The sequence below is a fragment of the Mesoplodon bidens genome, assembly GCF_964165515.1.
Source record: "Mesoplodon bidens genome assembly, chromosome: 15".
In the NCBI taxonomy this organism is placed as follows: domain Eukaryota; kingdom Metazoa; phylum Chordata; class Mammalia; order Artiodactyla; family Ziphiidae; genus Mesoplodon; species Mesoplodon bidens.
The window spans coordinates 47,979,978-47,997,762 of NC_138171.1; the positions used below are offsets into that span (position 1 = coordinate 47,979,978).

Genomic DNA, 17,785 nt, shown 5'->3' on the forward strand with positions numbered 1-17,785 from the left:
CCTGCCAAGGTCACACATGCTGGTATATGGTGGAGCTAGGACTTCAAAACCAGGTCCATCTGGCTCTAGAGACTCTGTTCATTACCAGTCTGCTACTGTTTTCATGTGTGGGAACCTTGATTATCCTCAATTCTCTATATGACTTGTGGTAAATGTGTCAAAATAGTTCAATAAGTGAATGGAAAAACCAGTCGTCAGAACATATCGAAACAAACTGGGCTTTGAGAAAACTGTAATCACATACTGGATTTATCTTCTGCCTCACAATCATTACTGAGCTGAGAAAAGCCATTCTGAGGCAATAACTGAAATGCATGTGCTCTGAACAGAATTTTCATGGGTGGTAGTCTCTTTACAGCACGTGGTAACTGATCTCAAGCCATTTTTGTCTTGGTGCCTCAGTTTCCTCTACCGAAAAGTGGAGATAAGAACAGCTTACACCTCTCAGGGTTGTTGAGGATTAAATGCAATAACGTGCACAGTTGCTTAGCATGTAACTTGGTGGGGGGGTGCTCAATTTTAGCTATAGTCTTATAATCAATTTTAGCTATAAGCTGTATATTAAAATGGGTAAGATCTGGAGGGAGTGCTCTAGTTAACCTACAGGAAACATTTTCAGATTCCCCATTCATAACTTCTGTATGGAATTCTTATTTTTACAACACAGATACTGATGAATACAAATACATCACCAAACAGGCATGAGTTTATAAACTTGCTACACTGCTAATGATGACAGTTGGAGTCTCGTAAGAAATGCCTTCTCTCACCTGACTGGTTTTTGCTGATCTGCACCTCTCCGTTATTTTGTGGCTGTTGATTTGTTAAAGCACTGCTCTCTGACTGGCTGCTTAACACTTTAACAGCAGATCCCAGGTTTGCTGCTATGACAGGAAAATGCTGACCCCTCTTTAGAAGCTGCTTATGTTCCTGGTGGCGAAATCGAGGTGGAACTTCGCGCGGATACCGAGGCAAGGCCTGTGGTGGCTGCGGCTGCGGCGGCTGCTGTGGCTGTGGCGGCGGCTGCGGCGGCGGCTGCTGATTGTTGGCTGTGGCTCGCTTGGCATTATTATTAGTGCTGGTTGCTGTGGAAGTGCCGTTATTAGAGTTGGCAGGCTGAGGCTGGCTTACACTGGGCTTTATCTGTTCTGGCACTAATCCCAACAAAAGAAAAGGGGTGGAAAAGATTAGCCAGTAAAGTGCACCTCCATTGCAAGCCATCTAAGTAAAAAGGCTCTAAGAAAACAATCCTAAAGGAACAGAAGCTTTACGTGTGCAGGGATATCCTTCCTCATTCATGGGCTCCAGTTTTCTTAAGAAGGATCACTGCCAAGCGTCAAATTTTACTTCTGCTAACTACCTATCTGATAAGGGAATGGACACCAGTCAGCATTCCCTGTCCTGGATGACAGTTCATGCTCACCATCTCTTTCCCATATTATCTCCAATTAGAGAACAAGCAGATTATACAACTCTGGAACTCACAATAACTAAAAGAACAAAGGTGACAAATCAAGTTTTGGTCATCCCAAAAGAATCCTCAATTCCCCAGTAACTGTTCTTAATCTGCCTCATGTTTAATGTGTTTGGCCCCTATTTTTCATCTTTGAAAGGCAACACAGAGTAAGGGTAGAAAATAATCCTGCTGGTTCCCTTACAAAACAGCAAAGTTAACACTGCTTTTTGTTATTAAAATGTAAAGCCTGAATCAAATAAGACGAATTCAGAATTGGGATGTATATACAAAGAGCATAGACTGAAATCTATGAGACTAACCAAAATTGGAGAAATAACTTGCATACCCTGTCTTAAGCAAGTCTGAAAAATAGCTATCTGTCTACTGTATGAACAATCAGAGACTACAGTGAATTTCTGGCCTCCTAAAAGAGATTAAATAAGTAAATAAACTGAGGGAAATGCTCTAAACCAGTGAAAATATACCCCATCTCTAAAACTACAGGGAGGCAGCGTGGTATATGAACTTTTGGTGCCAGATGGACCCAGGTTTCAATCCCAGCTCTGCCTTTAGTAAGCTTTGTGTCTTTGGACAAATTGTAAAAACCCAAGCCTGTGGTCTCCTCTGTAAACGAGGGATAACACCTATTGCTTGCAGAGCTATTCTAAGGTTAAATATATTAATGTTTACAGAGCACCAAACACAAGGCTATACACGCATACTCTGGTTTATTGTGCTTCGCTTTATTGCACCTAGAAGATACAGTGGTGGTTTTGTTTTTTGTTTTTTACAAATGGAAGGTCTGTGGCAACCCTGCATCGAGCAAGTCTATCGGTGTCATTTTTTAAAACCGCACCTGCTCACTTTGTGTCTCTGTTTCACATTTTGGTAATTCTCGCCGTGTTTCAAACTTTTTCATTATTATTAGTTATGGTGATCTATGATCAGTGACCTTTGATGTTACCGCTACAAAAAGATTACGACCCACAGAAGGCTCAGATAATGGTTAGCATTTTTTAGCAATAAAGTCTTTTTAAATTAAGGTATGTATATTTTTTAAGACATACTACTATTGAACACTTAATAGACTACAGGATAGTGCAAACATAACTTTTACATGCACTGGGAAACAAAAAAATTTGTGACTCGCTTTATTGTGATATTCACTTTATCATTTTGTGTGTGCAGTTTTAAATTATTAGTTTTTAAAATAAAAATATACATTCACTTTACTCCGGTGGCCTGGAACTGAACCCACAATACCTCTGAGGTATGCCTGTAGAGTGCCTATTTTTTAATAATTGGCATAATACCACTTTATACTTTTGTAGCAGTTTAATGTTTCTCTGAGATTTTGTTTCATCTTCACAGATGCCACTGTCAGATAAAGTGATTCGTCTCCATGTGATCGGTGAGGACACTCAGAGAAAACTGTTCAAGAGTTAAGAGCTCCAACCCCACCACTCACTAGCTACGCTATTTCTGTGTCTTTTTCCTTGTCTATATGGTATAGACAGTCTTCATCTAGTACCCAGAATAATGTAAACACTCAGTAAACAAAAGCTATTACTGTGGCCCAAATAAAAGAAATATTTATCAAATGCCTAAAATGTATACGATTGATAAAGTGTTGGTCACATGGGTTGTTTGCAATAGCCACCCAACTTCCTCTTACAAACCCTCAGATCTACAGCCACCTTTCATTTAACAGTCTAGCCTCACTATTGTCTTCTTTCTCTGAACTGGTGGACTTAGTCTATATCACTAATACTGATACTTTTTATTCTTAATATATGATCTTGACCTCTTATTTTTTAAAATCTGATTTTGATTTTTCTAAAGTAATACAAAAAAATTGTATTTCAGGAGGAATTACATTGAAAAATCACAAACATTCCATCTATTGCTTCGAATTCCTTCCATTCTTGAAGGCAACCGAAAAGCCTCTTATTAGCATTTGGGCCAAGTACATTCTAGGTCTAATTACTTTATGTAGAAAATTCTGTCTCCTAGACAATTTTATGCTCCCAGAATGTAACAATAGTGTATATACCTCTGTCATGAGGAAAATAAGGAACTAGAATATTCTAAAGTACCTCTGAAACCAAAAGAAGATGAAGTATATGTAACCATGAAATTATAAGGCACATAAAAACTCTAACTCAGCTGTTACATGCCTAGTATTGGGCTCAGTATGGTATTTGGCAATTGAATGTAACCTTAAAGTGGTATAGTTACCCACTGCTAACGTCTGTCCGCCACTTTATTACTAAAGGGAAAAGATTGTGACAATTTAATACCCAAACAAGATGTTATTTATGTGAGACAGCAACAGGAAAGTGTTGTTTAATACGTTCAAGGAATTCGAAGATATCCTACATGCAAACACTGTGAATAACCTATACGAAGACATGTATAAGAACCCTAACACTACTTCAGAAGTGACTCGGAACTCAGAAGCAGTATTTACATCGGTCACCCAGCAACCCCACACCTACCTCAAAAATTCAAAGAACTCCTGTATTTCTTATCAATAACGCGCCATGGGGAAAATAAGGCTGAAAGACATACTAGTTTCTAGGGCCAGAAAACTTCACTGACACCAGTAAAAACATTAAGACACGAAACTACTGATTATAATACTAAACTAAATAATCTAAAGTAAAATCTCAGATGTAAACATGGGATGCAGTAGAAAAGAGTAAAGGAGAAGCTAACAGTGCATGTAGGTGTGCCAGGGTAAGGGTGGAGTTGCTGGGTAACAGATATAAATACTGAATAATTTTCACTGCTGTATATGTGTAGTTAAAATTTAGGTTAATTATGTCAGTAAATATCTAAACCATTGGAAGGGGGAAAAATGACAAAACGATCCATTCAACAGATACAGAAAATGCAATAAAATTACTTTTAAATTGTGGTTAACATGAAATACAAAATGAAATGTCAAGCATAAAACTCAAAATATCTGTAATCACAATAAAAATGTGAGTGGGTTAAATTAACTAGTTAATAAAAGACCTTAAACAGGGCTAAGAAAAGAAAAAACAAACTTAAGGAATATACTTATCAAAAATCACTCCTGAAACGAAACAATGCAGGAAAATTGGTGGAAAAGTACAGAGACAGATATACTCACAAGAAATGCTAACAAAACTTAGATGAAAGCAACATTAATATCAGACTTTTAAAATTCAAAGAGAAAGCATTATAAAGATTTTGCAAATTGATAAAAGAAACCAACTAAAAAGAAATAAACAGCTAAGAACCTTTATATACCAAATCTTAGTATCAAAACATGTAAACCAAGTGGGGACAGAAAAGAAAAACTGAGAAAAAGCAAAACCATATATCTTGAAATGAGGTAACACCCTTTTTGACAAGCACCTGAGAAACAGTCATGAAGTGCACACACAAACCATTCAGCAGTAAAGAAAACATCAATAAATTACAAAAAGTAGGAATAATACAGATGGTATTTCTGGATTACAATGGCATCACACTAGAAACACAGGCAAATACAACTGCCTTACTTAAAATAAATTTTGAGTTGAAGAGGAAATAAATACCAAAACTGTAGAATTATATAAAAAAATAGTGAAAACAATATACATAATAAATTTTAAGATATCACAGACTTAATTATTTTCAACAAATGAGAATGAATGTGAAGCAACCAACTCAAGTTAAAAATCGAACAAAAGGAAGCAGTAAGAAAGAATCAGTAAAAAAAAAAAAAAAAAGTAGAAATCAATGACTTTAAAAGTGAACCAATAGCAAATAAAGAGTTGAATAAATATATGACACAAATATAAAAAAGGAATATAAACAATATATGCTATAATTTTACATTTTAATCTCTGGAATATTTTACACTGTTGATTCAATAAGTTTTTTGGAATGCAAATAAGTGAACCAATAAATCCAAGGCATGGTTCTATGAAAAAAGTAAACTACCAATTAACCTAATTTTTAAAAAAGAAAATGGAAAAAAAATAAGAGATGATTTTCTAAAATTAAGATATTTCATAAGGCTTAACTCAATAAATAATTGGAAAAACTGGAGGAGGGAATTATTTAACACTGATCCCAGAAGAGGCAGAAAAAAATAGATTAATTAGCATAGAAGTGGAGAAATTTATGAAATCATCCATCAGGATCACATAGTTTGATCAATACTACCATGCATACTTCTTCATTTTTTTTTAACTATCATACTTTTAAGAAATATTTATCTCTAAATCAAATGCTATTTAAATTGTTGTAGGGCACAGCATAAGATGGAATACCAACATTAACACTGTTACAAATAAATCGGACAAAATTTTCGTAATCCCAAACAATGGGGGAAATAAAAGAAGAAATATAAATAGTACTGGGGAAAAAAGGACATAACTTCAAATATAGAGATTCTGTAAAGACAAGAAAATACTATAATCTATACCAATAAAACAGAAAACCCAGCTAAACTAAGTGTGCTACAACATGGCTTGGCAAATCTTTCCTGTAAAGGGCCAGACAGTAAACATTTTAGGTTTTGCAGGCCATACAGTCTCTGTTGCAACTACTCAACTTGCTGCTGTAGCACAAAAAAACAGCCATAGACAGCACGTAAATGAATGGATATGATTGTGTTCCAACAAAACTTCACATAAAAAAAACAGGCAGTGGGCCAGATCTGGCCTGCAGGCTGTAGTTTTCCAGCCTCTGCTCTGTAAAATATAATTTACCAAAATGAGCTCACAGAGGAGGAGAAGATCCTATGGAATAATAACAGCAGAGGACACTGAAAGATCCTGCAAGATTTACCTCCCTAAAAAGCACCTGGCTCAGATGACTTTACAGGGAGTATGTAAATAAAATCCTCAAGAAGCATATATAATATCCATCTTACATAAACTGTTCCAGAACAAAGAAGTAAAGGTTCAAAAGACTGGCTGGATTCAAATTTTGGCTCTGCAACTTACTAGCTACATGACCGCGGGCAAAGTACTTATCCCCTCTGTACCTGTTTCCTCATCTGTAAAACAGAGTTAAGTATTAATACCTACACCCATCGGGTTTTTGTAGAGGTTTTAACAAGATAATAGATGTAAAGAACTAAAAACAGTACCTGGCACATGGTTAGTACTCAATAAATGTCAGTGATTACTATTACCATATGGGTAAAAAAAAAGGAGGAGGAATTAGGATGAACCCCAGGTTTCTGGCCTGGAATCCGAGTAGACAGTATACCATTTACTAAGATATGAAATAGAAGACAAAAATTAAATTTGGGAAGTATGTGAGAATGAGTTTAGTGTTCGTTTGTTTGTTTAATTGTTAGGGTTGTTATTACTATAGGACAGCCATTGTCAAACTTTTTGGTCTCAAGACCCCTTTACACTTTAAAAAATTACTGAGAACACCAACAATTTTTTGTTCATGTGGGTTACATCTATAGATATTTACCATACTAGGAATTTAAACAAAGAAAATTTTAAAATATTTATTGACTCATTAAGAAAGTCCTTTATATATTAAAATAAATTTTTGAAAAAAATTTTCCAAAACAAAAAAAGAAAAGTATGCATTGTTTTACGTTTTTGCAAATCCCTTTAACATCTGGCTTAACAGAAGGCAGGTGGATTCTCACATCTACTTCTGCATCGGATTTGTTGTGACTTGCACATTATGTACCCTCTAGAAAACTCCACTATATACTCATGAGAGAGTAAGTAGCTAGACAAAGCCTTGCTACTATTATTACGAAAATAGTTTTAACCTTGTGGATCTCATGAAAGCGTCAGGAAGCCTCTCAGGTGTCCTTAGGTAAACTATGAAAACCACTGCTGTAAGAATGCTACTGAATATATGGTTCTAGAATTTAGTAAAAGTTTGAACTAAAAATATGGATTTAGGATTCAGCATACAGGTAGAAAAAGAAGTTATGAAGCTGTAAAATAAGAAATGGCAAGACCTAAAGAATAGGTTTAAATAGCAGACAGAAGAAGAGAAGTTATGGCAAGAATAAGTTACGACTGCCAGAGAAGTAGGAGTGCTGTTGTTTATTTTAGTAAACGGCCTCACTATCTATCTAATTACTAAAGCAGGGACATCGTCCTCAAATTCTCCCTATCCCTTTAGGTCCAGTCAGTCTAAAGGTCCAATAGATTAATTATCTCCTTGATACAATCCAAACGCATCCTTGTATCTCCAATGTCACTGCTGTGATTTAGGCCCTTATCAATTTCATCTTGCAAAAACCTAACTGGTCTCCTTGGCTTAAGTGTTGATCCCATCCCACCCCCTTTTCACTCTCCCCAAATCTATCATCTCTCTGTCCCACATTATTTATATTATTAAAGTGCTCTCAGAATTAATGCAAAGTCCTTAGCACAGCCCCTGTCTATCACTTTTCCAGATTCATATCCTGCTACATCCACACACATCTCCTCTTCTGCATCAAATACCTCCAGTTCTCTGAAAGGCATCATGCTCTTTCATGACATTCCTTTCTTGAAAATCTTTCTGTCTACCACCTTTCCTAGGAAACAACTAATCACCCCCCACTACCCCCCTATTCAGCTAATCTTATAAGTATTTTACGACAACATCCCCTCCCCACTCCCATAAAACTCTTAGGCACTCCTTACACCAGAAGTCCCCAACCTTTTTGGCACCAGGGACCGGTTTCGTGGGAGACAATTTTCCACAGACGGGGGTGGGGCGGTGTGGTTCAGGCAGTAACGCGAGCGATGGGGAGGTGCACATGAAGCTTCGCTCCCTGGACTGCCACTCACCTCCTGCTGTGTGGCCCGGTTACTAACAGGCCCCGGGGTTGGGGACCCCTGCCTTACACTACATGTGCTCTGTAAGTGCAGGTTTCTTACTTCTGCTTCCTTTTTCCACGTGGTGTTCCCAGCACCAAGAACAGCAAATGGCATGTTCAAAAATCCTAGAGAAATCAGAAATATACCTTTCCCTGGGTCTTAGCTCTGCTTCTTCAAGGAACTCTTACCTTCCTACCCAAAATTTCCCATCTTAAATTACCAACACGAAGAGGAACATAGCTGATTTGTCCTTCTACAATCCTCTAGGTTTAGCTGACTGAGTAAATTCTTCCACCGAGCTTCATTAATGAATTTCTGGATGAAACCAGCCTATTAACCAATTCTGCTCTTCAGCAAAACACCTTAGGCAAGGTACATCTGTTCTAATGTACAGATCTTCTTTAAGAGCTAGAGGATATCCATACAATGTTCACAATATGGTATTCCCAAGATCTTGGTTAATCTGTCCATCAAATTTTGTCCAAATATGTGAGATGCAGAAAAGTGGGATGATGAAAGATTTTTCAGGCAGAGGCACATGCTTTTAAAAAAAAAAGGCATCTACTGTATAGCACAGGGAACTCTACTCAATATTCTGTAATAACCTATATGGGAAAAGAATCGAAAAAGAATGGATATATGTATATGTATAACTGAATCCCTTTGCTGTACACCTGAAACTAACACAACACTGTAAATCAACTATACTCCAATATAAAATAAAAATTAAAAAAGGAAAAAAATAGTCAGATTGCCCTCAAGTCTCTCTTTCATAACTAACAATTCTAGAAGTGATCCCCAAATTTATTTAATTAAAAGTGCTATGGGGCATGTGTTTAAAACAAAAACAGGTTCTTCAAGCCTCACAGATTTACTAAATCAGAATCTGTATTTTTAAAAGCACATATCATGTGGTTCTCATTTCTGAGTAAGTTTTGAAAACTAGATACTGGAGCAACATCTACAGAGCTTTTGACTTCCATTTGTGAGTCCAAAACAAAACAAAACGAAAGATAATACCTAACAATTCAACTAGAAGTTAGTGACAGGAACAACCAAAAAAGTCCCAAACACACTGGGGGAAAAAAAAGTTTGCAAAAGTTATATAATAAAGGAATTTTTAAATTTAATTTTTGATTAATTTGATTTTTTTAATTAGAAAAAATGGTCCCAAATATATATAAAAATGAAGTTCAGATAAATTAAACAGTTACACTATACAATGCTAAATTTTTAAAATGCTTTCAGAAAACACAGGCAAAACTTTTTCTAAAATCTGGATAAATGGTAGGTTTTCTCAGCATAAAAATGAGTCAAGAAATCAAAGAGTAAAAATTGTTAAGTTTGAGCAAATAAAATTATGCAGTATATTTTATTTTTTCAAAGGTGTCTGTGTGTATATATTTATTCCAAATTAAAAGGCAAACTGGAAAATATTTGTCCTTTGGAACAAGTTAAAGGGATCCATTCCCTCCCCTCCCACTGCCCACCCCAATTTTCCCTAACCAAAGGGGAAAAGGTACTGTTTTGGTTTAAGGCTGATAAACCTAACATAGGAAAGCATTCAACAGAGTCACTAGAGTTTAGGACCAGAGTCTTAAACTAAGAATATAAATGTTATTTAACTTTGCTTTCCTTCTTCTAAACATATATTTGCATCTTCTGCATATGTACCCCCTATGGGGTCTGATATTTAGATATTTCTACCTGGTATCTCATCCTCAGAACAACCTCAAACATATAATACAGTCCATAATCTTAGAAATTTTTGCATCAAACACATTAAATGGAATGTTAATGAGCTTCTTATACAGAGAGCTCATGTAAATAGATAACAAAAACTCTATGCCCAAGAGGTAAATGGGTAGAGAAGAATGGGCAATTCATAAGAGCAAAAAAGTACAAACAATTAAACATATGATACTCCATTTTATCAATAAACAAATTGATTTATATTTAAATCAAAACAATAAAATACCAATTTTGGCCTGACAGATTTATAAAGATAATATATCCCATTCTTATGTTGCAAGACATATTCCTTGCACTATGGCAGAGACACTGCACTGTGATTCACCCATGCTGGGTTGGGTTCTACTTTAATGAGAGGAAAAAGCAAGTCATCGTCTGGGTGAGGAGGAACTCTGAAATGACTGGGGAAACTGCTAATATGTTTCAAGGGACTAAAAGGTTGCTAGGATACTGCAAAACCATAGTTGTGGGAGTTACAATTTACCAAGTATCAGTTGGATGCCACACAATTTATCTAATATCTCTTTATCCTCACCATGATTCTATGCATTTGAATTATTACTTCCATTTTACCAATAAGGCAGCTAAGGGCAGAAGAAGGCTGCCCATGACTAAACATCTAGTAAATGGCGAAGCTAAAATTTAAAACCAAATCTGACCCCCAAACTAATGTTCCTCCTAGTATACATTTTCATCTTACTTATAAGAGCAAAATCATACTCTCCAAAAATAAAGGAATGACTAATTCTGGCTTAATGACTTTGAAAGCTACAAATCAAAATTTTCTAACCAGCGTTTATAAGTTATCTATCACATACTCAGCATTAACTACCCTCCAGTGATTTATGTTCTATATTATATATCATTTCATTCCCACATTAAGTAACCTGGATTATCTCCTTTTAACAGTCAAACCGAAGTTTAGAGGTTACATTACTTGCTCAAGGTCACAGAGATAAGAACTACAAAGGCAGTATTCAAATCCAAGTTTATCTGACTCAGAAGACTGGACTTTTAACCACTATGCCTGGTTTACACAAAAATTCCAGGATTATTTTATTAGATGAATCAATGCTTTTCACTTCTGGCAAAATGCTGCCTTTAAGTAACATTTTATCAGGCGTACTTTCACTAAGGCTAGTGGCACTGAGAGAGAGAGCTCTTAGTAAGCATTCTGAAGCACAGTGGAGAAAAACACTGAACTGAACCCCAATTCTAACAGCAGACCTTTCCAATCTGTGTGACAGGAATCGGTTATAGGGATGCTGAGGGGAGCAGCACTTCAGAGTCCAGGTGACCAGACTCTCTAGATCATCATCCTCAGCTGAGAGCAGCCTCTTCTGTTTACAATAGCCCCACAAATGTCATTTTCTACATGTGCCATTATGTGAATAAGGTCAGGCAATGTGCTTCAAGTCACAATCTTTTTGGGCCTCAATCTTCTCCTGTATGCAGTACAGTGATCCTTTGTCAGGCCACCAAAGTTCCTGAATTTCATTATTGTAGGAGGCTTTGTGATTGAGCAACTTATGATCTCATGGAGAAAACAGAGTGCTAAGCTGAGATCACAGGTAAAAACATTTAAAACAAAGATGAGAATGGAAACACAGCGGGGACAAGGACTTGGAGTTTGTTTTGTTCATGCACAACAGTGACCATAACAGTGCATGAAACAGGGTGGGCACACAATAAGTGGGCACACAATAAGTATTTCATGAATGTTAAATGATTCCTGAAAAGTCAACCACTTCACACATCACAAAATTGTCGAAACCTCTCTGATTCAAAAAATTTTGCTGGTAATACAATTTTTTATTTATTTCTTTGTGCTCAGTCAACAGGGAACTACTATAAAATCTGTTAGAAGATCTTTCTGTAATATTTTTAAAAGATGCATTGTTTTAGTTCATTCATTGCATGCTATTAAAGCATGGGCAGGGACTTCCCTGGTAGCGCAGTGGTTAAGAGTCTGCCTGCCAATGCAGGGGACATGGGTTCTAGCCCTGGTCTGGGAAGATCCCACATACCGCGGAGCGACCATGCGCATGTGGAGCCTGTGCTCCGCAATGGGAGAGGTCTCGACAGAGAGAGGCCCGTGCACCGCGATGAAGAGTGGCCCCCGCTCACCGCAACTAGAGAAAGCCCTCGCACAGAAACGAAGACCCAACACAGCCAAAAATAAATAAATAAATAAATAAGAGTATGAACTAGGAAACTTAATTTTTTTTTTTTTTTTAAAAAAAAAGCATGGGCAATGGTGTAGCTCTCCTGTTCTGTCTTCCATGTAACTAACTACAGGGATATTTTCAAAGAAAAAGCAGCAGTAGAGCCCAGTAGGGTTAGTAGTCCAACCCTTACTCAGACACCAATCAGCTGCATAACCAATAGGAAAGTTACTTAACCTTTCTTAATCTTGATTTTACCTGTAAATGGTGATAATACTATCCACTCTCATAGGGCTGTTGAAACGATTAAATGCAGCCTTATATTGTGCTAGTACACACTGATGAAGCCCTATTCCTGTATTAGTTTTTAACTATCCACTGCATTAAGTCTCACAGTTCCCAGGCTGCTGCCCTGGTGCCTTTGCTGGGTCCCACACATTTCCCAAAATTCAATAGCTAAGGGTTAATCTTAGCACATTAAGATCTTAGGTCTGCTCCAGTACAGTGTTATGAATCACTGGTGCCCATTCACTATTAGTAATTAAATATTCAGAATCTCGCCTTGACTAAATGAAATATAATCAAGCACAATATAAATATAAAGCACAGTGCATGCTACAGAGTAAGTGCTCAGAGTTAGCTATCTTGACGCCTCCAATATGATGTGACATGCAGCTGATTTAACAGCTCTTGAATATTTTGATCACTCCCTAGATCAATGGAGTTAAGTAATGAAATTGTGTTTGATAGAAAAACAGAAAGGCTAGAATTGAATACAAATAATGGTTTCCAACTATGGCAGTAACAAAAATGTGTTTTAAATGTTGAGTCAATTCTCATGAGTTTTTAATTAATCCGGAAAGAGAACAGCCACAATAAACTATGCTTCCCTATGTGATCACCAGAAAACAAAAAATCTGTATCAAATTTTCTCTATTCCTGCTTCCATCCCAGGCTCCCCTCATCTCCTTTAGGAGCTCTAGGGTTTGTTATTCTCTGTAATTAGCTTGCTTATGAAACCACTTGAAGAAAGCACTGACATGATACAGACAGACAGAAAAATAAATATTAGCTGTCAAAAATTAACAGTGCTTATTCTTTTGCAAGGAATGTACAATTAGTATGCTTCCAAAACAAGCCAGTGTCAGAGCTGGAAAGCTGTTTTTAAAAAATGACGTTTATTCTTGATAGAGTTCCCAGTCCTTCCCTGTCTTTACAATGTATAGGTCCACAGGATACCCATCCGTTCCTGTAACTCATCATAATTTTTTTAGCACTTCATTCCTCTGCTGTTTCAAAGAGATACTCATCATATACATATTTTAGAAAGGAATTTCAAATATTCAAACATTCAAATAGCTATGCTCCTTACAGTTTTTCCAAGTTCAAGTCAAAAGGTAAGAATAAAATTTTCAGAAATTTCATTATGTCACTCATTATAATGGTCCACATTTTTATGAGATGACGCATGAGTCCACTGCACCAAGAAATAAACATCATATTGTTCTCATATAAGAAAGCTGGTCAAGAATTTAATTTACGACACCTTACAAAAATCCAGCTTTTATACAGTTTCACCACTGAATGAGAGCAACATAAGTAGGTATTATTTAATCGGGAATGGCAGTAGCCTTAGAAAAAGAAGTAGCTCATTAAGGCAGAATTCTACAGGGAGTGCCGGGCCTAACCAGTTATGCAGTCTGAGCACTAAAGTCTTGACTCTTAACAACCAAGAAGGCTCTAGAACTATGTGGTCCAATAAAATTTAAAATTCAGTTCCTCAGTCACATTAGCCAGATTTCAAGTACTTAAGAGCCACATGTGACTAAACCTGGGCTTTATACAGACTCTATAATACAGAAAGACAGAAAGGATGCTGACAGTATAAACTATAATCCTGAATTAGGTGAATTCTCCTGATTTTTAAATGTTGGCAATCAATTAAAAATTTAAAGGATAACAATAAAAACACTGCGTGGAGACCACAGGAGATCAGGGAGAAATGACAACTAAACAAATTATCTTGCATTGGATCCTAGAACAGAAAAGTTAATGGAAGAACTGGTGAAATCTAAATACAGTCTGGAGTTCAGTAATATCAACGTATGTCAGTTTCTTAGTTTTGACAAATGTACCACAGAAATGTAAGATGTTAATAACGGGGAACTGGGTGAGGTCTATATGGAAACTCTCTGTACTATCTTTTCAACTTTTCAGTAAATCATAAATTATTCCAAAATAAAGTTTAGTAAAAAAAAAACAACTGTGTGAGCCAAACCCATACCACAAGCCTCCAATTTATAATCTAATCACTTCCATAAACACCATATATTGTACACACCACGAAAATAAATACATTTTCATGAATCAGAATAAGCGTGACCAAGTATGAAGGGAGCTGCCATCAAAAGAAGGATGAAGTGAGTAAAATAGTTGGCAAAACAACATAAAGCATTTTGAAGTGACTTTCATATACTCAGCCTAACATTCTCAGAATTGTGGAAAATCTAAAAAAAAGGTTCAAATATGTTCATGTTTTATGTATGGATGTAAAAGAATGACTTACATTTAGAAAGGATATCAACAGTAGGTACTCAAAGATCATGTCTGAAGAAACAAATATCCATGGACCAGTCAAAAATCTAAGATAGAATATAAGTGAGTGCCCCAAGCTTAATACACATCACAACATCCTAAGAAACTGAAAAGGGAAGGATCAAGGGCAGTTAGAGAGATCCACTAGAAGATGAGTTCTGAGAGGGTTAGAAAAGCTGAAAGGCATCCTTGGCTAAGAAATGGAATCAAAAAGAAACAAACAGGAATGAACATGAAAAAGATAAGAATGATCTGAAAAGTATAAAGGAGTGATGGGAAACAAGTTGGTTAGATCATGGGAGGTCAGATTAAAGCGGGACTTGAAAGTCAACCAGGAGTTTGGTTTTGAAGCAAAGCAACAAGGAACAACTCAACATTCCTATCCAGGCGAGTGGTGTGAGAAAAGTGGAGTTCTAAGAAAATTAATTTGGTCATGTTCCTACTAAAATTTTTCTTTGCGGGGGGGCATGCCACAAGGCTTGCAGGACCTTAGTTCCCCAACTAGGAATGGAACCTGTGGCCCCTGCACTGGAAGCTCAGAGTTCTAACCACTGGAGTGCCAGGGAATTCCCCATGTTCCTACTAAACTAATTTGGCAGTGCTACTCCCTACATCATTCCATATCCCTGTAACTTTCTTAGACATCCAAATTCAAAGCCACAATATCACCTTCAGGTCCTCTTCTGATCTCACCAATCCTGTCAATTATATCTCAAACATCTGTCATCCATCTCCTACCTCTACTGTCAAGACCTCAGTTCAAATCCTCATTACCCTCTCTATTCCTTCTCTTCTCTTCTCTAGTACTGCTCCTTTTTGGTGACACTAGACACAACTGACAAAGAAATGTTCTTAAAGCATAGCTTATGACCATGACCTCTAAATACAAGAACTTTGCTAGCTCTCCAATCTTTTTTTTTTTTTTTTTTTTTGCGTTACGCAGGCCTCTCACTGTTGTGGCCTCTCTCCTTGCGAAGCGAGCGCAGGCTCCGGACGCACAGGCTCAGCGGCCATGGCTCACGGGCCTAGCCGCTCCGCGGCATGTGGGATCCTCCCAGACCGGGGCACGAACCCGTGTCCCCTGCATCGGCAGGCGGACTCTCAACCACTGCGCCACCAGGGAAGCCCCCTAGCTCTCCACTCTTAAAGCAGCGTGAAGTCCGTCCTCTGGTTCCCCCTACCTCTATGCCTATATTCGGCCCCTTCCCTTTAACACCCCTATTCTCATTCTCTGAATATTCCCTCTTCTTGTCCACCTGCCTCTTCTGCCCAGTGTCTTTTTTTCTGTTAGCTCCATCTTTCAAATCCCTGCCCATCTTTCAACCAAAACTTTCCATGTAAGTGATTGCTAGATTTAAAAGAATGAAAAAACAAATGATGTCACCCTCTTCTTAAGCTCTTCAGTGGCTCCTTGAGTACATTTAGCATATAAGGCCCTCTCTGACCTGGTCCCTGCCTACCTCCTTCAGAAAAACCCCTCAACCCTGACCACTTATCACTAGGTATTTAATGCTCTTGGAATACCACCAGTGCACATAACATCACATTATGTCTTGTCTCTGTGCCTTCACTCATGTTGATCCCTCTGCCATTTCATTCTTTCTTTGACACGCTGTCTCATCTTTAAGACTCACAACCTCAAAAAGGTCTTCCTTATCTGTTCTTGTTCACTCTCATACAACTGCACCTAAAAATGTTACCTTAAGCAATGCCTTGGACTTCCCTGGTGGCGCAGTGGTTAAGAATCTGCCTGCCAATGCAGGGGGCACGGGTTCAAGCCCTGGTCCGGGAAGATCCCACATGCTGCTGAGCAACTAAGCCCGTGTGCCACAACTGCTGAGCCTGCGCTCTAGAGCCCGCGAGCCACAACTACTGAAGCACGCGAGCCTAGAGCCCGTGCTCCGCAACAGGAGAAGCCACCGCGACGAAGAGTAGCCCACGCACCACAATGAAGAGTAGCCCCTGCTCACCGCAACTAGAGAACGCTCGCATGCAGCAATGAAAACCCAACGCAGCCAAAAATAAAAATATAAATAAATTTATTTTTTTTAAAAAAAGCAATGCCTTACTTTAACCTCTAATAAAAACAAGCAGTTTTGAGTGCAGGTATCAGCCAAATGCAGAGATTATACTTTTGGTATAGCTTACGTAAAAATTCAGAATCTTTAGGCCTAACAAGTTCAGCATCAGAGAGCCCTACACCTTTCATTACAGGTAGTCAACTCCTGGGAAGGTGAAGAACTCCTGATTCAGGATCTGAGAGGAATTAGGTTCCTGTTTCCTTACCATCCTGAAGTCTTTTGCTTGGCATGTACTGGGGGCTGTTCAACCTGACCATAATGTTAGCAATCTACTATTCTCAGTGATAACATAGAATGGATGTCACTGTCTGCCTACAGGAAGGAGTTGGGGACAATATTATACAGAGAACAAGGAATAAAGTCCTAGAGGTAGCTCCAGACAAGAAGACTTTTAGATGGAAGACTGAAGGAAAGGCACATGTGCTCAAAGACTCCAATCAAGGAAGTGTGTTAGGAAGTGGTGTTTATTCTAGGAGATAAATGTAAGGTAGGTCTCGAAACAGTATATTTTTAAGGTGGTAACATATACTACAATAAATCATAAACCCCAAAAGATGACTCCACGGTGATGTCACTGAAGAAGTCTGTCCCCACCCCCTGTTCCTTTCATGCTCTTCTCTCTCCCATCCTGGAGGTGAATAAAAATGCATATCAACAACCTTCCTTTAATGAAAAAAAGAATAAAAAATAGCTTTAAACAACGTACCTTTGATTTTTTGTTCAGTGGCCTAAAATAAAAACAAACAAACAAAAAACAATGTAAATATGAAACTGAAAGAAATGGATTGTTATGATAAAATGCTCATATATTACTATTACATAAGACATATACATTTTTATTAAATAAGGAATTTGTCATTTAGATGAACTACATAGGAAAAGATATGCAAAGAAAGCATGCTTTTCCCACAGATGTGCCCCATT

At 37.5% G+C, this 17,785-nt stretch overlaps 1 protein-coding gene across 4 annotated transcripts in view; it reads right to left on the minus strand.

Annotated features, from left to right (window-relative positions):
- The window catches only part of TNRC6A (trinucleotide repeat containing adaptor 6A), a 98,090-nt gene that overhangs the window by 50,400 nt on the left and 29,905 nt on the right, over positions 1-17,785 (minus strand). For 3 of the 4 annotated variants that reach the window (XM_081255410.1, XM_081255412.1, XM_081255411.1), the window contains exons 4-5: positions 17,568-17,589; positions 771-1,154 (exon numbers count right to left, since the gene is read on the minus strand). In XM_081255410.1, the coding sequence (XP_081111536.1) occupies positions 771-1,154; positions 17,568-17,589 (406 nt within the window). The remainder of the gene's footprint in view (positions 1-770; positions 1,155-17,567; positions 17,590-17,785) is intronic. The other variant, XM_081255413.1, reaches the window with a different exon arrangement.